General features: G+C 32.3%; 1 protein-coding gene across 3 annotated transcripts; it reads right to left on the bottom strand.

The window, feature by feature from the left end:
* Positions 1–270: 270 nt before the first annotated feature.
* On the bottom strand, positions 271–19,485 carry LOC127731225 (probable serine/threonine-protein kinase fhkD). Of its 3 annotated transcripts, none has more exons than XM_052240201.1 (10): positions 19,406–19,485; positions 10,606–10,822; positions 9,524–9,884; positions 8,578–8,671; positions 7,183–7,302; positions 6,334–6,457; positions 5,463–5,591; positions 4,865–5,214; positions 4,374–4,512; positions 271–3,693 (listed from the first exon to the last, which is right to left on the bottom strand). In XM_052240201.1, exons 2-10 carry the CDS (start codon positions 10,814–10,816, stop codon positions 3,116–3,118), a joined length of 2,106 nt encoding a protein of 701 aa, XP_052096161.1. In that variant the 5' UTR covers positions 10,817–10,822; positions 19,406–19,485; the 3' UTR covers positions 271–3,115. The 3 variants fall into 3 exon arrangements, with proteins under 3 accessions (XP_052096161.1, XP_052096159.1, XP_052096162.1); XM_052240199.1 differs by having other exon boundaries at positions 19,039–19,479; XM_052240202.1 differs by having other exon boundaries at positions 19,425–19,479.
* Positions 19,486–20,950: the final 1,465 nt, after the last annotated feature.

The following is a 20,950-nucleotide window of genomic DNA, read 5'->3' as shown; positions in this document are numbered from 1 at the left end:
GAAACAATTATGACTGACTTACGGGCCAACTAATGGGACAAAACTGACCTACCCCCAACCCCTTGTAGTATAATACACACAAGTCATATGTGCTATTTCCTTTGAAATCAAAGTGATGACACCACATCTATTAATCATTTTCATTACATATACTTCTGCCTGTTCTCATTTCTATTGACCCCTGTGCTTCTCTTTATGAGATTTAAACCAGTTTACTTATTTATAGAGAAAATGTCAACTTAAGCAGTTAATCAAAATGATAAATCTTAGTTCTATTTACAACTTTTATTGGATAAAAATATGAAGAAAGCAAATAAACGAAACATATTCAAATGTATATCAAAACCAATTGTGGTTTAATCAATCAATATAAAATACATAAATAATGAAATTAAAATCATAGGTATTGCTATCTTTACATATATACTAAGCATTGCACTGTGTCCAATGATCTCAAGCAAGTTTTTTTTTTAACCAGCTGTAAAAAAGTATTTTGTATTTCATTTCCTTCATAAATTTCGATTTGAAAGCAAAACTATTTCTGTGATAATTTGTAAGCACAATTTTCCCACTCTCAAAATATATAATTAATAGTTTTGAGAAAATAAATAATGTTAACACTTACATATGTAAAGTCACTAAAATACAGATGTCATGTTACCATAATTACAATATTTGAGGAATCTAATGAATCTGTGAAGCAGTCAACATTTTCAATATTCCTCCAAGTAACCTCTTTTACAACAAAATAAATACATTCTCTCATATATACATACAAAATAAATAAATAAATGTACAATAATACAATGCTATGTTTTCAATTTAATGATTCCCTTTATTTCAATAATAACAAGCATTTTTCCTTTTTCATATATTTTTAAATAAAAATATTAAGAAAGCATCTGCACAACTATTGTTTGCATTCTTCAGGTTTAATAAAATACAACTGATTTATATTTATATATTGGGAAATCCAAATTAATGAGAATATGAAACTTATAGCTTTAAATTCTATGGTTTGTGAAGACAAAAAAGATTAGGAATTCCCAGTCAGTAATCTATTTATAACTCTGTTGAAATGCTAAGTTTAAATTACAAAAGGACTATGATATACATCTCAAATCTTTTTTTTTTTAATTTTTATTATTTATAACTTCCAATTTACAATAATAATATACACAAATAATAACAATATATAATATATAAATCTATTGATATTATCTAATCAATACATCTTTTTAAGAGGAAGCAATTTTTTTTCAAATATACAAATATAAGATAAGAGTAAAGCAGTCTGAACACTGGAGAGAGAGAGAGAGAGAGAGAGAAATAGAGAGAGAAAGAGAGTGAGAGAGAAAAGTGTGGTGAGTTTTCAATACAATTCATCTAGACATTGAATTCTATTTTAGTATAGCAAATACAGCATTTTCATTTATAACATGTATAATATTAAATGTAAAATATATACATTTTTGTACTTAACTATTAAAGTAATCTATCAAAAATATTCCATTCTCTGAGAAACTGATGTTCACATTTGTTTTTCATAGCAATATTTTTGTCAATTGCATATACATAATTCATCTTCTCTTTTACTGAGTTTATTGACAGTTTTTTTTTTTAAACATCTGGTATTATAAACATATTGCTTTATGGTAAGAAAAAGAGTATTTTCTGCATTGCCTTTTGATATTTTTGCAATGTTACCAAACAAAAAACTTCTTTTGTAAAAAGTACACTAATTCCATTGGTCAGAAACCAATTTTCAATCTGTTCTAATAATAATTGTGTATGTTCACATTCCCAAAATAAATGTTCTAATGTTTCAATTTCTCTATTACAAAATGTACAATTTGGATTATCATAAATCTTAATTTTATGAAGAAATTTGTTTGTAGCTAAGATTCGATGATTGAATCTATACTGTAGCCACTGTAACTTAGTATTATTTGTGACAACAAATGGCATTTTATAAATTTTTTTCCAATGATTTTGATCAAAGCCAAAAATTTCAGTCCATCTTAACCGACTAGTGGGAACACTTTTATTTTTATTTAAAACAATATACATATCTTTAGATCCTTTTGAAATTTTTACAAGTCTTTTAATAGCAGATGAAATTAAAGGTAGTTCTAATTTGTGATTTTTTCCCACAAATGAATTTGATGCTTGATGTATAGCAGATATAATACTATTATATCTCATGAAATACACATTTATCTGATACATTTCTTCTAATTTTTGATGAGAGAAAAAAATCCCATCTTCATTTACAATATCATTTATAAATCTTATATCATTTTCAAACCAATCTTTATAAAAAATAGGTTTATTTGCTACCTTTATATTATTGTTAAGCCAGATTGGACTAGCAAGAAAGCATTCCCAGCTGTCATATTCATCTATTTCTCTGAGAAGTTTCCATGTTTTCAGAACATCTTGCCAAAATTTATTTTTGATATTTTGTTGTAATTTTTGTATATAAACACTTCCACAACCATAAAATTTTTCAAGTTCTACATGAACATTTGACAAAAAAACATTCTGCCATTTGTTGTCTGTTTTAAATAATTTCCTTATCCATGTACACTTCAGTGCTAAAATAAATGCACTAAGATTTATCATTTTGAGTCCACCATCTTCAATATCATTTTGTAAAACATCTCTCTTTATTCTATCAATTGGTGAACTCCATATAAAATTGTACATAAGTTCAATAACTGATTTATATTTATATATTGGGAAATCCAAATTAATGAGAATATGAAACTAATAGCTTTAAATTCTATGGTTTGTGAAGACAGAAAAAGATTAGGAATTCCCAGTCAGTAATCTATTATAACTCTGTTGAAGTTTATGCTAAGTTTAAATTACAAAAGGTCTATGATATACATCTCAAATCTTAATGAAATGGAAGAAAAGAACAAAGAACACCTCAACATTAAAAATATTTTAAAACCAACCAAAAAATTATTTACTATATCTACTGGCCTTTCTGAAATATTTCTTACAACTGCTGTCATTTATATATACATAGTTGTCACAGATCTTGTTTCATACAGCTGTAAGGACAAACTTAAGAAAACACAATCCCAAACAATAAAGTCACAACATCTCAACAATCCAGAAACATGTCAAAATTAGGGATATTGCCTGGCCCTTCATTCATAGGAACAACTTCTGGTTCTGTAGGAGCCATAATAACATGTCCTCTTCCGCTAAAGTTTATCGACATGCCACTTGAAGATGAACCGCTGCTCTCAAGTTCCTCTCTCATTTTTGTCATCTTGAAAGCTATCTCTCCATTGACTTTATCTTTAAGTTTACGTTTGACTAGCCTTTTCAGTAATGGACGATTCTCCTCATCAATAATCTGTTTCATCTTCTCATCTTTCACGTTATTAGACTGTTCAATGATAACATTCAACTGAAGGTCAATATTCAGATCACGTAAAGGTCGTTGGTGTTCCTCAGTTTCTAAGGTGTTACCGTTTGTATATCTTGGTATGGTGAATGGCTCTGTATTTTTATACTCTCCTACTTTTTTACCAGTTTTGTCGAGTGTAACAATGACAAGTTTGGGTACTTTTGGTCTTATGATCTGGCTATTCTTTGGTTTGTTTTCTGTGGATTTGGACTTTCTCCTAATGATCTTTTTAGGTTCCATGCTCTTGTGAGAAGCAGATGACAGTTCTGTAAACAGAAAAATGTTTGAATGTATAACTGATTACCATATTTATGATTTAACAGTAACTTTTCTATACTACACCTGTATAAACCAATTAATCATGATCAGTGGTATGTTATAGCTTATTGTTGAATATTTCTCAGTAAACATTAATTGTCAGCATTTCTATACATGTTCACTTCTGAGTTTACTAACTTTGAAATATCTTATTTACATGTTTAAAGCTGAGGACATATATAATCTGGTTTATCTACAACATACCTTAATAAATATGAAATATAAATAATGGAAATAGTTTATTCAGTGTCGAAACTAAATAGATAGATATTGGATAATTAAGAAATAATTCATGGGGGCTTCAATTTATTTTGATTGTTCCACAGGTTGGCCTTTATGCTAAATATTTTACCACAAGCGATAGGCACACATGTTTTAAAAAACTTTATTATGCAAATTTTAGCATATCATGTGTAGTGTCAAGTATATAGTTAGCACAAATTTTGTTTTAAAAAAAATGTTAGTACAAGCACCCATGCACTTTTCAAAACTAAAAATGAATGAGAGACAAACAAATATCATCAGCACTCTGAAACAATTCCAAAGACATGATTTTAGAAATTCACTAGTTGTCAGTCTAAATTAAATTACTACTGACATTTCTTTTAACTGTAATAATATTATTAACCTTTCATTTGATCCATAGCAGCTTTAGCTGTCCATCTATCATCAACATTGCCTTTCAGCATGCCAGATAACAAGCTTTTCATTTCTTTACCAACAACCTGTGGAATCAGACTTTCAGCAAGGCTTGGATTCTTAGCATTCTGTAAAATTGATTCATATTATTTTCATAGTTTATCTATTTAAAGATATATTGACATTTTTATTTGATATATTTATTGTTGCCATTTATTTGAAGAATTAGTGTTTCAACATAATGTGTTTCTCCCAGACTTGTGTGCCTGTTATGAATAGCTTTAACGATACAAAATTATCATTTATCTTGAAAAAAATTGACCTTCTAGTTTTTTGTAGAAATTTGCCCTAAAAAGATTCGAGTTCTTTTTATTTGTATTATAGCTGTTATGCATGGCATTTTGAGTCAATTTACAAATATGATGAGAAAAAAATTACAATTTTCTAGAGCTTTTACTGTTTTTATTAATCATTACATACCATAACTACAATTTTCATGCTGACAGTATCAGCTTTCTCATACCCAACCATTGCCTGAACCCCTTTGGTTATATGTTTGATAAGAATGTGTCCCCTGACATACAGAAACAGAATTGACAAAGCCAAGGAGTAGATATCACATTTCTCTGTGATCTGGCCACAAGATGTGGTGATCAATCTTTGTCCAGGGAATTGTTTGTTTAAATAAAACTGGTCCATTTCTGGTGCCATGTAAGCAGGAGTCCAACTAAGACAGTCCACTTCCTCTGTGAACAGAGTGGCTCCTCCAAAATCTGCCAGTTTCAATGTTTTGTTTCCTGAAGCATCCTCCATAAGTACTATGTTCTCAGCTGTAAAAAAAGAGTCAATTTACATTTACTAATATTTCCAAATTAATGTAATGTTTAAAGAAAAATTTACCAAAGAAAAAACCATATCAATATTCATTTCAAACTGTGTCTGTACTTTCATGTGTCATAATGATCAACCTAAGCAATAACACAGAGAATACTATTACTAATGAGCTCCAACAAAATTTATTGTGCATCAAATCTGTGACAGAATTAAAGAGTTTACATATTTCTGTAAAGTAACTTACGTTTGACATCAAAATGTCTAATCTGGTTGGAATGTAAGTAGTTAAGGGCTTCCAGGATTTGATATGTTATGTTCCAGATCTCACTTTCGTCCACCATTTTGGATAAACCATAGTGTAACAGGTTGTCTCCTACAAAAGATATAAAACTACATAAAAGTCTGACACCACATACCTATTCTGTCGTCTACATCATAATAAATCTATCCAACTTAAAAAATCACTTCCAGTTTGAAATTAAACAAACATTGAGGTTATTTATGCTTGGTATTAAAGTTCAGAAGCTTTTTAAATGGCTTTATTTATAATTGATTTAATATCTGAATCATTTCTGGCCTTTTATAGCTGGCTATGAGGCATGGGTTTTGTTCATTGTTGAAGGTCATACAGTGACCTATAGTTGCTAACCTTCTACGTTGTGTGGTCTCTGGTAAAAGGTTGTCTGATTGGCTATCATACCACATCTTCTTATTTTTATATTGTAATCAAGGAATAACAATTCATGATGCATGCCTGAAAAGAGGGGGAGGGGGAGTTTTAGTGCAGATGAAATGGAACTTGACAATAATTCAACAATAGCAATTTATCTGGGGACATTAGTCCAGACTGTGAGACAGTCATTGGAATGAAGACCATGAAAATGCATAATGCAAACAAGAAATCATCCCAATAACATTGAATTAAATTCAGTATATCCTTTACAAATGTCAATCTAAAACTGTATGCTGACTTAATTATTTTTGGTGACCATTTGTAAATGGAATGCTATCCAACTGATATTGACCTTACATCACCATTTAGTTATATGTGTTATAATGCTTACATCATACAGTGACTTCACCATACATTCCAACTAATCCATTAGTTTATTTACCTGCATAATCCATGATGATTTGAGGGGTTCCATTCCTCACTATCAAACCATGTGACTTAACAATGAACTCATGGCTCAGACAGTTTGTAAACATCACTTCATTTGCTCTGAAATCTCTGGAGATCTGAAACAAAGATAAAACCATGTGATTATTTTCATGGGAATGAGTATGCTTTTTTAATTTCTTGGGTGAAGCTCTTTTTAACAGTTGACTTAAAAATATCACTTCAATCAATATTAAAACTTGTAAAATTTCTTCCTTATAAATCTTAACTTATATACCTAATATTTAGCATTGTTATCTACTATTGAGACATGACATCTAACACAATGATATGACTTACCGTTTTAGTAACAAACTTAACATTACTATAGTTGCAGAGTTCCACTGTACCATTGTTATCTACTATTGAGACATGATATCTAACACAATGATATGACTTACCGTTTTAGTAACAAACTTAACATTACTATAGTTGCAGAGTTCCACTGTACCATTGTTATCTACTATTGACACATGACATCTAACACAATGATATGACTTACCATTTTAGTAACAAACTTAACATTACTATAGTTGCAGAGTTCCACTGTACCATTGTTATCTACTATTGAGACATGACATCTAACACAATGATACGACTTACCTTTTTAGTAACAAACTTAACATTACTATAGTTGCAGAGTTCCACTGTTCCACTGTTATCTACTATTGAGACATGACATCTTACACAATGATATGACTTACTGTTTTAGTAACAAACTTAACATTACTATAGTTGCCGAGTTCCACTGTACCACTGTTATCTACTATTGAGACATGACATCTAACACAATGATATGACTTACCGTTTTAGTAACAAAGTCTACATCATTATAATTGCAGAGTTCCACTGTACCATTGCCTCCTCTTCCAAGGATCTTCTGCTTTTTCACAGAACATTTAGAATTCCATAGGAAGTCAAATTTCTAAAATATCAATAATATATCCCTGCATTAAAATGTTTAGAAATGAACCAAAAATACAATTATTTAATTTTTTCACAACCTAACTAACAATGACTGATACCAACAGAGATGCAAACAGTTTTTTTTTTCTGTCAGACATTGGGGCCTACAGGGTAGCAAGTTTTGTCAGACCCATCAAATTTTTGCCAGACCTACATTTTTTTTTATATCAGCTTTTTATACAGTAAGAGAACGGAGATAGGATGTCTTTACAGTGACAGCTGCTTTAGTGGATTATTTTTAGAAAATATCTAAAATTCAATTGAGTTCTTTAATAATTACTACAATATATTTTAATTTTTTTTATTGTGTACCACTGAACATCAGGCTAGGGCCATTCTCCATTTTTTTTGACAGTGCTCTAAGATTTTTAATTGATTACGACTTTCTCAGGAAAGTGAGGACTGAAAAGTCAATTCAGTTTTAAATTTCCCTCTTTAAAGTTCCCAGTTACAACTCTCATCACAGGGATACATGTACTTACAAAAATCAGTCAGATTGATATAAGCTGTGTGCAGCTTGTTTCCATATCTTACTTTTTGTTATCCTTGTATATTTTGATATATATGTAAATTGCATGAATAAATATGTTTAAACTTCAAAAAGCAACATTTGAAAATTTTATAATTTTTTTACCATTATGTTGGTTCACAAAATTTTGTTTTAATGGAAGACTACTTTTCATATAATAAATGTCACATTTTAAGTGTTCAGATACATTAACTTTTATTTTGCTGGATAATTACTCATCAATTGAGGTGCTCCTTTATTGGAAGAAGATTCGCAATACAGTTACAGTTACAGAAAGAATGAAAACTGCCGTTTCTCTCCCCAATCTCATGTATCCCTATTGTTTACCGCGAAAGTTGACCTACAAAGCATTGATGTTTAACATCTACAGCAAACATACTTACTAACTTTAATTAATAAATTTTCAACAAGGCAAATTTCAATTCCCCATCAATAGGTTAGCACCAAAAATGCTAAATCTTACTAAAATCCTAGAGAACTGCCTGCTGGTCATTAGGTCTTGCACAAAAGCCCAATTTGCCGGACCTGCTAAATTTCTGCCCCCTCGGGCCGACAGGTCCGACGAAAAGTTGCATCTCTGTACCAACACATTCAACTGATGCAAAAAATTAAATTGGTCATATAATATTGTTTATATTTTCTTGAACAACTTTTTTTAGTAGAAATTATTGTCGTTCTAACACCTAATGTTTTTGTTATAATTACCGGGTTTGTGATGACACCATGAGTACCAATCTTCAGGCTGATTACATCTTTTGCCAACATTTCCAAAGCATTTTTGTCACCATGTATGATGTGTCTGAAAAAGAAAAAAAGAAGGAAATAACATACAACTCGTCAAATCTCATCATAAAGGCTATAGTAAATATAGAGATACTATTAACAGATGTACCGGTATTAGATTTATGTGGGTTTTTTTTATTATTTAATTGTGTTGGCTCAAAGCATATGTCTATTGAAAACTATATATTGACCTCTTAAGACATTTTTTTTGTCACTGGGTTTTCTTCATTCATAAGGAAAGTTAAGAGAACTGGTTTTCTATTAAGCCATAGGTTAGATCTATATGCTGTAGATCACCTGAGAATATGAACAAAAAAGGAAATTAGTTTATATTTCGCTGAAGTGTCTAAGAACAATATAAACGTGTAGACAATGTTTGTGTGATGTGTATGTATAATTAATAAGAGTACAGAGTTATCCAGCCTACCCTTGTGTGTACTGCTGACATGCAGTGTAGACCAATGTTTGTGTGATGTGTATGTATAATTAATAAAGAGTACAGAGTTATCCAGCCTACCCTTGTGTGTACTGCTGACAAGCAGTGTAGACAATGTTTGTGTGATGTGTATGTTTGATTAATAAGAGTACAGAGTTATCCAGCCTACCCTTGTGTGTACTGTTGACATGCAGTGTAGACAATGTTTGTGTGATGTGTATGTATAATTAATAAGAGTACAGAGTTATCCAGCCTACCCTTGTGTGTACTGTTGACATGCAGTGTAGACCAATGTTTGTGTGATGTGTATGTATAATTAATAAGAGTACAGAGTTATCCAGCCTACCCTTGTGTGTACTGCTGACATGCTGTGTAGACAATGTTTGTGTGATATGTATGTATAATTAATAAGAGTAGAGTTAGCCAGCCTACCCTTGTGTGTACTGCTGACAAGCAGTGGTGACCTCCCTAACAGGTACATCATTTTGTGACTCAACTGTCTCCTCCCTGTATTCAATACCACACTCGTTCAACAACTGGTACAATCCACCAACATACTGTACATGTGGATTATTAACTGGCACTGCTGTATAGATAGGTTTGACCTGGTTGCATTTATCCTCAGGTTCCAGTTCATTGACACTGAATTTTGTTGGAATTGCTCCAACATTTTTAAGAGGTACAGGTTCCTGTGGCCCTACAGATTGGTTCTGTATAACTATCTGGTCAGAACTTTGACAGTTACTGTCGGATATATGATCTCTAGGTGGCAATCTTTTTGATAATGTATGATCTGAAAATATTAAATCCTTCCTTGAATAACTATTATTTCCTTAATATATAAAACAAAACTTACAAAGCTGTAGCTTCCTTGACTACTTTAGTGTAGTAGTAAGCATATTTTGACCCTGCATATAAAATAATGTGCCATTATTTATGTCCTTGTTCAAGCTTAAGTAAGGTAGTGATGAGGTTGGCACTCATATAATGAATGGTTTTATTCAACGTAAAACTGGTTTAACCCTACAATATTAGTGTCTGTACAAACTAACAAAATCCTGCTATCTTGACCATGTTTTGATCACTGTTAGCTAGTATATAGTATGTCTATTTTTCAGGTGTTGGTGGTTAATATGGTCTGTTGTACTATGTGACATTTTAGGTGTTTCTTGTACATTGTAACTTATTTTTATTTTATATTGAAAATGTTTTGATAATATTAATCAGATAGTTATATTATTGTAGAAAACTCAGACATTACTTTGTTGAATAATTGTTAAAACTCTTATCTTATACTGTGTTTAGTAGCTGTTTATATCTAAATACAAATGCTCTGTGGTTGGATCGAAACATATAATACAATTTATTGGTAAAGTGATCAGTGCAGATGTACAAAATATAAAACAGCCATGTATTTATTTAAGAAAACAGGTGATTTAATTTGTTTAATCAGAGAATTAGGACTGATCAGGACACATGATCTTTTTTAAATAACAATTTAAAACAGTTCTTACCTTGTTTACCATGTTTAAACTGATCAATCTCCACCAACTTTGATGCATTCAATAACACATTTAAATTACTTGACAGAAGAAAATCTGTGCCACTTTGTAATTGGAAGAAACCATCTTTTTTTATCTCAACATTCTTCAGAGGGTTCTCACTGTGCATAGCTGTCTGGTTCAGGTTTACTTCCATCGGAGGATCTGGCCAAACTGTTGTCATTTTGTACTGAAATATAAGTAAATAGCTTTAAAACTTTGTCTTTTAACAATGTCAAAAAACATGAACAGTGTGATTAAGGAAGTTATTAAAGCTTCAAATATATTTATATCCATCATTTATTTCCTGATGTTGTTCATGATGGGCGTTTCATTTCCAGGAAATAAATACTTCATTTTGTTTGTCACTCATAGGTCTCATTTACAAAGGCTTTGAATTTGTTGGAGGGGTAAATTTGATGGTGCCTAAGCCAGGAACAGTTTTGATCATAATTGGAATAAAATGCTCCGCTGGGGCACAGCTTGATACGACCACAGAGGTCGACCCCTGAACAGTTGGGGCAAGTATGGACACAACATTCAAGCTTGATACAGCACTGAATTTGGATTGTAATAGAATATTTGACACAGCATAGGTTTCTGACACAGAATGAAAGTGGTCTAAGAACTTAAAAAAAATTCTGAATTTACCTATTCAAACCATATCATTATTATTTGCTTTTATATATAAATCAGAAATAACCAATTTAAAATGGAAAATTTTAAAGAAAAAAAAGGAAACCCCCCCCCCCCCCCAAATTTTTTGAACCCCCTTGTGATTCATCACCCCTAAACTCAATCACAGCCTTCCCTTTGTGGTATGGTACCTTGCAGTACAATTTCAGAGAGATCCATACACTTGAACACAAGTTATTGTCTGGAAACTAGAAAAATGCTTGTTTTTTGGCCCCAAATTCCTAATCGTTTAGGGCAATTACCCCCAAACTCAAACCCAGCTTTCCCTTTGTGATATGGAACCTTGCAGTACAATTTCATAAAGATCCATACACTTACACACAAGTTATTGTCCTGAAACTAGAAAAATGCTTGTTTTTTTGCCCTTTTATGGCCCCTAATTCCTAAAATTTTGAGGGAATTACCCCAAAAATCAATCCCAGTCTTCCCTTTGTGGTATGGTACATTTTGTACCTTGCAGTACAATTTCAGAGAGATCCATACACTTGAACACAAGTTATTGTCTGGAAACTAGAAAAATGCTTATTTTTGGCCCCTTTTTCCTAAACTTTTTGGGCAATTACCCCCAAACTCAATTCCAGCTTTCCCTTTGTGATATGGAACCTTGTAGTACAATTTCATAAAGATCCATACACTTACACACAAGTTATTGTCATGAAACTAGAAAAATGCTTGTTTTTTGCCCCTTTTTTTGGCCCCTAATTCCTAAAATTTGGAGGCAATTACCCCCAAAATCAATCCCAGCATTCCCTTAGTGATATGGAACCTTGTGATACAATGTCAGAGAGATCCATACACTTACACACAAGTTATTGTCATGAAACTAGAATAAGGCTTGTTTTTTGCCCCTTTTTTGCCCCTAATTCCTAAAATTTGAAGGCAATTACCCCCAAAATCAATCCCAGCATTCCCTTTGTGATATGGAACCTTGTGGTACAATGTCAGAGAGATCCATACACTTACACACAAGTTATGTCTGGAAGTTACAAAAATGCTTATTTTTGGCCCCTTTTTGGCCCCTAATTCCTTAACTGTTGGTACCACAACCCCCAAAATCAATCCCCACCTTCCTTTTGTGGTATTGAACCTTATGGTTAAATTTCATAGAGATCCATTCACTTAAACTAAAGTTAGAGTGCGAAAAACTTATGTGTCTTCGGACGACAACGACGACGACGCCAACGTCATACTAATATACGACCACAAAAATTTTTTTGCGGTAGTATAAAAACCTTAGATAACAGAATGATCCAATGGAAATCTTTTGTTTGGAAGAATATTTGTCTTCTGTTTAATTCAAAATAAGACTTTAACCTTTCTTTTGTAAGAAATTCTAATGGTAAATTTGTGCAATTATTGCATAATTATTAATTTCAGTTTAGTATTGTGACTAAATTTTTTTAAATGATATGATCAGCCCTAAAACAGATAAATCAGCATGTGCAATACTGATGACGTTGCCCTATTGATATAAATTATGCGTTAATATTGCTTTTCGGTCCAGACAAGTACTGAAAAAGCTGTATTAGCACATTGGGAGGTTCACTTCCGGTTTAAATTTTTTTAACACTTCACCTAACTTTGGATGCATCATTATGCATAAGATACATTTTTATCATATTTTGTATCTTAAAAAAAACACAAAAAAGGTTAAAATGATGTTCTGTGTTTTGTAAATGATTTGAAACAGATATATTCCACACAATAAAACGTCAGCATAAATCAAAGTGATCTGAAATCACTGGTGGAAAGATACATGAAGTAAGAATTTTGTGCACAACTTCCATATTTTACTCTTCGAATGCAGTGGTGGTGAACAAGAAAATCTTGCTATAGCGCTATTGCATATTCAAGGAAATAAAGTAATGTATTTAAAGAGTTGCCACCATCAGTAGGGGATTTGACGGTCTCAAATGCAGTTTTACTGGCAACCCAGAGCTGAGCCTAAAAAACAGATATTTGCGACTGTCAAATCCAAAATTGATGTTGGCAATACTTCAACTACAGTACTGTTATCCCTATTCTCATGCAGTACTCTTAAAATGTTCAAAATTTAAAAAGTATTTCAAATATCCTCCGACTGTCAATATTGGAATAGATGGCAGACCTCGTCCAATCAAAATTGGCATTAGATGCTTAATTACATTAGAATTGTTGGTACTGTACTTGGTGATCACAATACTGGTATACCAGTATCATGAGTATTGTCTTAATTACAGGTATACATGTACCAGTATTGTCTACAATACTGGAATAAAAATTTTGTTCCAGTATTGTAAAATAAAATGCTTCGCTGAGCACAGCTGGATACGACCGCAGAGGTCCAACCCTGAACAGTTGGGGCGATAAATGGACACAATATTCGCGCTTGATACAGGTCTGAATTTGGATTGTAATTAAATTTTTGACACATAATAGGTTTCTGACACAGAATAACTGTAGTCAAAGAACTTAGAATTGGTTATATGATTTGTATTACACTATGCTGTTGCGAATTGCCCCCCCTTTTTTTTTGCTTTTGTGAAATACACTATTCTGTTGCATATTGACCCCCCCCCCCCCCCCAAAAAAAAAAAATTAAATTTTTTTTTACCCCCACCCCTTTTTTTTTTGCAAAAAAAAAAATATTTGAAGAAATTTTCTTTTTTAACTCTTTACACAAAAAAAATAGAAAAATGGCTGCTGCTGCTGCATTTTTTTTGTGTTCATTCATTAGAACAGTATATTCCTTTTCAGACTGCTGTATCTTTTATATTATTAGAGATACAGACAAAGTTAGTGCATGAAAAATGCTCAGGAGAGCATGAACTGTAATGTTAGGCAATTATTTTAGTAAAATTTTCATAAAGCTACCTGCATTTTCAGGTAATAAACAGGTAAAAGGTGTAAATTATTGTATTTGTGTTGAATTTTTAATAAAAACAACTTTTAATCTTCATTTATTTTGTTGTTTTAGCTGCCATATAATAAAGAAGACACCAGTTGCTCGATTCCGTAGCGTATTTGCACCATACACAACGTATAATGTAAATGTGGCGCAAATAAGTGGCTCCGTCCTCAAAATTTTCAGTCAACCTCCGTTTCCCCCCCTTTTTCTAAGTCTTGTAAAGATCGACCAAATCATATTTCCCACACGAATTGAATGTAATTAACACATTTAGATAACGGGAAACCTTTTAACTATTCCTCATTGTCAGTTTTCCCATAGAAATGCTATAATATTTCCATATTTACAGGTTCTTTTTCTAATTCCGCCATTTGCAATTGTCAAAATATTTTTCTTAAATTTTTCTTCTACTGCATGCTTTATCCATTAAAATTCCCACGATTTCAAGCAGAAACGGGACCTCGTATTTCCTCGATTCATATGAGGAAAAATTAGAGAGGACCCGAATGAAAACAGAATGGTTACAAGTCTGGATGAAAAATCAATCGTCATCGCGACATATGCAGCGAACAGCAGTGGCGGGCGGTGTACGTCATCGCAGCATATGCTGTGTATAGCGTTGAAAGGCTTAATTTCTGAAATCTGAAATGAAAAAAAAAATTCCCCCCCCCCCAATTTCTTTTTTACCCCCCTCTCCCCCTTTTTCCAAAAAAAATTTCTTTCCCTCAAGATATGGTCATAATCTCAATTCAAATTTCCAATGGAGTTTGCAACCATAATTACCAATTTAAATACATCATAAAAGTCTTAAATAGATAATTTAAATGCAGTGTAAGGGAGGTAATCCAACATTGTACAACATTGAACAATTTTGTTTTTGGATTACCTCCCTTACACTGCTTTATAATTGTTCATTAACCAGGAAACCCTTGTTTTTTCCCCCTTATTCCTAAACGGTTTGAGCCATAACCCCCCAGAGCCAATCCTAACCATCCCTTTGTGGTACAGAAACTTGTGGTATAATTTCAGAGAGATCCATACACTTAAACACAAGTTATTGTCTGGAAGTTACAAAAATGCTTATTTTTGGACCCTTTTTGGCCCATAATTCCTTATCTGTTGATACCATGACCCCCAAAATCAATCCAAACCTTCCTTTTGTGGTATTGAACCTTATAGTAAAATTTCATAAAGATCCATTCACTTAAACTTAAGTTATTGTGCGAAAACCAATGTGTCTTTGGACGACGACAACGCCAACGTCATACCAATATACGACCGCAAAAATTTTATTTGCAGTCGTATAATGCTCGCTGGGGCGCAGCTTGATACGACCGCAGAGGTCGAACCCTGAACAGTTGGGGCAAGTATGGACACAACATTCAAGCTTGATACAGCTCTGAATTTGGATTGTTATTAAATATTTGACACAGCATAGGTTTCTGACACAGTAACAATGTGGTCTAAGAACTTGAATTTTTTTAATTTACCTATTATGGTCCAATGTCCAAAATCAAAATACATGGTTAGATTCAGCATATCAAAGAACCCCATATATTCAATTTTTGTTAAAATCAAACAAAGTTTAATTTTGGACCCCAACTTGGACAAACTTGAAAACTGGGCCCATAATCAAAAATCTAAACACATGTTTAGATTCAGCATATCAAAGAACCCCAAGAATTCAATTTTTGCTAAAATCAAACTAAGTTTAATTTTGGACCCTTTGGACCTTAATGTAGACCAATTTAAAAAACGGGACTTAAAATTAAAAATCTAAATACACGGTTAGATTTGGAATATCAAAGAACCCCAATAATTCAATTTTTGATGAAATCAAACAAAGTTTAATTTTGGACCCTTTTGACCTCAATATGAACCAATTTGATAGCGGGGCCCACAAATAAAAAATCTAAATTCATGGTTAGATTCAGCATATCAAAGAACCCCATATATTCAATTTTTGTTGAAATCAAAAAAAGTTTAATTTTGGACCCCAACTTGGACCAACTTGAAAACTGGGCCCATAATCAAAAATCTAAACACATGTTTAGATTCAGCATATCAAAGAACCCCAAGAATTCAATTTTTGTTAAAATCAAACTAAGTTTAATTTTGGACCCTTTGGACCTCAATGAAGACCAATTTAAAAAACGGAACCCAAATTAAAAATCTAAAAACACGGTTAGTTTTGGCATATCAAAGAACCCCAATAATTCAATTTTCGATGAAATCAAACAAAGTTTAATTTTGGACCCTTTTGACCTCAATATGAACCAATTTGATAGCGGGGCCTACAAATAAAAAATCTAAATACATGGTTAGATTCAGCATATCAAAGAACCTCGTATATTCAATTTTTGTTGAAATCAAACAAAGTTTAATTTTGGACCCCAATTTGGACCAACTTGAAAACTGGGCCCATAATCAAAAATCTAAATACATGTTTAGATTCAGCTTATCAAAGAACCCCATATATTCAATTTTTGTTGAAATCAAACAAAGTTTAAATTACTGGACCCTATCTTGGACCAACTTGAAAACTGGGCCCATAATCAAAAATCTAAACACATGTTTAGATTCAGCAAATCAAAGAACCCCAAGAATTAAATTTTTGTCAAAATCAAACTAAGTTTAATTTTGGACCCTTTGGACCTCAATGTAGACCAATTTAAAAAACAGGACCCAAAATTAAAAACCTAAATACACGGTTAGATTTGGAATATCAAAGAACCCCAATAATTCAATTTTAGATGAAATCAAACAAAGTTTAATTTTGGACCCTTTTGACCTCAATATGAACCAATTAGATAACGGGGTCCACAAATAAAAAATCTAAATACATGGTTAGATTCAGCATATCAAAGAACCCCATATATTCAATTTTTGTTGAAATCAAACAAAGTTTAATTTTGGACCCCAATTTGGACCAACTTGAAAACTGGGCCAAAAATCAAAAATCTAAATACATGTTTAGATTCAGCATATCAAAGAACCTCATATATTCAATTTTTGCTAAAATCAAACAAAGTTTAATTTTGGACCCTTTGGACCTCAATGTAGACCAATTTGAAAACTGGACCCAAAATTAAAAATCTAAATACACTGTTAGATTCGGCATAACAAATAAATAAATGTGATCAAAGATTTTACAAATCTAATGCGCCATACTGTGCAATTAAAGATTACTTCTTGAAATTTTTCAATATTTGAAATTTGAAAAAAAAATAATATTTGAAGAATAATTCTTTTTAATTTCTGAAATCTGAAATGAGAAAAAATTGGCCCCCCACAATTTCTTTTTATCCCCCCCCCCCTTTTTCCCCCAAAAAAATTCTTTCCCTCAAGATATGGTCATAATCTCAATTCAAATTTCCAATGGAGTTGGCAACCATAATTACCCATTTAAATTTACCATAGTGCTAACTTAATCTATTTTATAATAGAATTAATAAAAATATAGTGTCAAATCTTTCAGATTGATTTTTTTGTAAAAAAAAAAGATGAAAACATTTGCAGATATTTTTACTGGTCTTCCTTTATAAATATGCATTTCTTTAAACATAATTTAAAAGCAGTGTAAGGGAAGTAACCAAAACGTTGTATTTGGATTACCTCCCTTACACTGTTTTAGATTATCTTTATTGTTCATTAACCATTACTTTATACATAATTTAAAAGCAGTGAAAGGGAGATAATTTCAATGATGTATTTGATTTATCTCCCTTACACTGCTTTAAATTATGTTTTGTACTAAAGTATTTGTCCATTAACCAGGACAACCTTGTTTTTCCCCCTTTTTTGCCCGTAATTCCTAAACGGTTTGAGCCATAACCCCCCAAAGCAAATCCTAACCATCCCTTTGTGGTATGGAAACTTGTAGTATAATTTCAGAGAGATCCATACACCGTTCCACAGTTATTGTCTGGAAACTAGAAAATGCTCATTTTTGGCCCCTTTTTGGCCCCTAATTCCTTAACTGTTGGTACCATAACCCCCAAAATCAATCCCAACCTTCCTTTTGTGGTATTTAACCTTATGGTCAAATTTCAAAAAGATCCATTCGCTTAAACTAAAGTTAGAGTGCGAAAACCAATATGTATTCGGACGACGACACCGGACGACGACACCAACGTCATACCAATATACGACCACAAAATTTTTTTGCGGTCGTATAAAAATTACTTGATATTTAGAAGAAAATAAAAAATTTGCAATTTTTCCATTTATAAAGGGGCATAATTCACTCTTTACAAAGAACCCGGCCAATAAACAAATTCACTGTCTTTTCATTTATTATGTTTTGCCCCCCCCCCCCCCCCCCCTATAATTGTTTTTAAACCACAAATTATACTGGTACAATACACCTTATCACTATTTGTCCGCCATTACTGGACATCACAAAGGTTCCCGTAAAATTTTGACGTCAAAATAGAAAATATCTGACGCCACAATGGAAAAGTGATTGTTGTTACATGACGTCAATAGTTCAAGCAGCGAAGATTTTCGGGTCAACCCGCGCAGACTTCCAAATAGCGATAAGGTGTATACTGGAATACAATACACCTTATCGCTATTTGTCCGCCATTACTGCACATCACACAAGTTCCTGTAAAATTTTGACGTCACAATAGAAAATGTCTGACGCCACAATGGAAAAGTGATTGTTGTATGACGTCAAAAGTTCGAGCGGGACAGATTCTCGGGTCAAGCGGGAATAGCGATAAGGTGTATATACCAGTATTATGATCGCTATTAGTTTATACCAGTATTACGATCGCTATAAGTTAAGTACAGGAGATCCGAATTGTTTGTTTACTTACATTGCTGCAGATTTTAAAAAGATCCACAATTTTTCTCAGTAGATAAAATGAGATTGATAGAGTCTTCTACCAATACTGCCCAATTATTTACGTCGGTAGGTCACTAAATTTGCATAACTTCTTTTAAATTGCAACATATTTTCATTAAATTATGTTCAGTTTCGCACTTTGTGAAATAGTAGAATTATCTATGGACTAGGCGTTGTCAGTTTCAGAGTTTGTCTTCGACTTGTGAGTTTGAAGTTCGAGTCGGGTATCATCCGCCACTCTTTTGCCAAAATTTGACCAGACATTAGGTAATTGAAGATTGATAAACCAGATTACGCGCTTTCTGATTACAGTTTTCATACAAATAATGAACAATTACCGTTTTTTTTAATCCTTACTTTACTTTTTCTAACAGGAAGCAATATAATTCTACAGAAGGCAAAATGGCTGGGTCCTACGTCACATTTAAATTATCACGTGTTAAAAAGGGGTACCTGAAGGGTTGTCGATACTTCCCTAGGCCTATAGCTTGAACCGTGTTTGGCAAGAATTAAGCTCAGGAGAGTCTACATTGGAGAAAATTCTTACCTCTCTATTGTATCAACTGACACACATTTAATAAATATAGTATTATTGTATATACGAAATGATGGGAAGGTCTAAAAACAGGACAGATAAAACCAGGACAGTTATTTTCGATACGTTTTTTAACCTACATATTGTTAAAATTTAAATTGTATAACAAAGAACATGGTATATGGGCGTTTTTCAATAAAAACGTGAATTCTTGTCCCAGCCACTTTTAAAAAAATGTGTTTGATCTTTACAAGTATTTTTTTGTGCAGTAAGTACATTGAATAAGATTTAACATTATTAAGCAAAGAAACATACTATTTTTAGAGGGATTAATAAGATATTGATTCCTGAATGGTTCAAAATAACCAAAATGGCATGTCCCTAGACCGTCTGTTCAACCTTCATACTCTATAATATTGTAAAAAAAAGGTATAAATAAATATTATTTTTACCGTGGCTTAATATAAGTTCTTTAATTACTCAAAAGTATGTTTAGAGCCAACATATTTTAATAAACAGCTTTTGACAAAGGATTTTTAATTTTAGAAGGTGTGTCCCTGACATTCCTGACAAAATGTCCACTACGAAACGAAGTCATTAAATTTTGCTAATAAACAGTTTTATAAAATCAATGTTTGCAAGAGATATAAACATTAGGGTCTTATAAAAGAAGTGATGCTTTTCAAACAGCAGTTAAATTGTTGGCAAAAAAAATTGAGCACATCAAATGGACCAGAGTGATACCGTATTTTTGTTAATGTCCACTACGAAATGGGTCAAATCTCCTTCAGTATCTGGTTTTAAAATTATGAAAAATATCAGTGTACAGCTTAGTACGTGCTTTGATGAATAAAATCATTCTTGTTACTATTGCAATATAGGGATTGTGGGGAAAAAATAAAACATGTGAATATAAAATTGAGAAAGGAAATGGGGAATGTGTCAAAGAGTCAACAACCCGACCATAGAACAGACAACAGCAGAAGGTCACCAACAGGTCTTCAATGCAGCGAGAAATTCCCGCACCCGGAGGCGTCCTTCAGCTGGCCCCTAAACAAATATATATACTAGTATGTCCACTACGAAACGGTCACCTACGAAACAAGTATGGGAGAAAAACGTTTCGTAGTGGACACTACCACTACCATGCAGTCGTCTTTTACTCTTTTTTCAATTATATTCGTGCAAAACAAATAACAAGGGTTAGTTTTATGTAATTTTCTGTATGATTTTATCAACATAGAATAGGGTTGATGTCAACTACGAAACTTTTTGTCCACTACGAAACGGTTTTGTCAACTACGAAACTCATCAAAATGTCCACTACGTAACATGAGTTGTACCTTCA

This window comes from Mytilus californianus, unplaced genomic scaffold, assembly GCF_021869535.1.
Source record: "Mytilus californianus isolate M0D057914Y unplaced genomic scaffold, xbMytCali1.0.p SCAF_2, whole genome shotgun sequence".
Lineage (NCBI taxonomy): Eukaryota > Metazoa > Mollusca > Bivalvia > Mytilida > Mytilidae > Mytilus > Mytilus californianus.
Note: the sequence above shows the minus strand (reverse complement) of the source record. Positions and strands in the feature narration are given on the sequence as shown.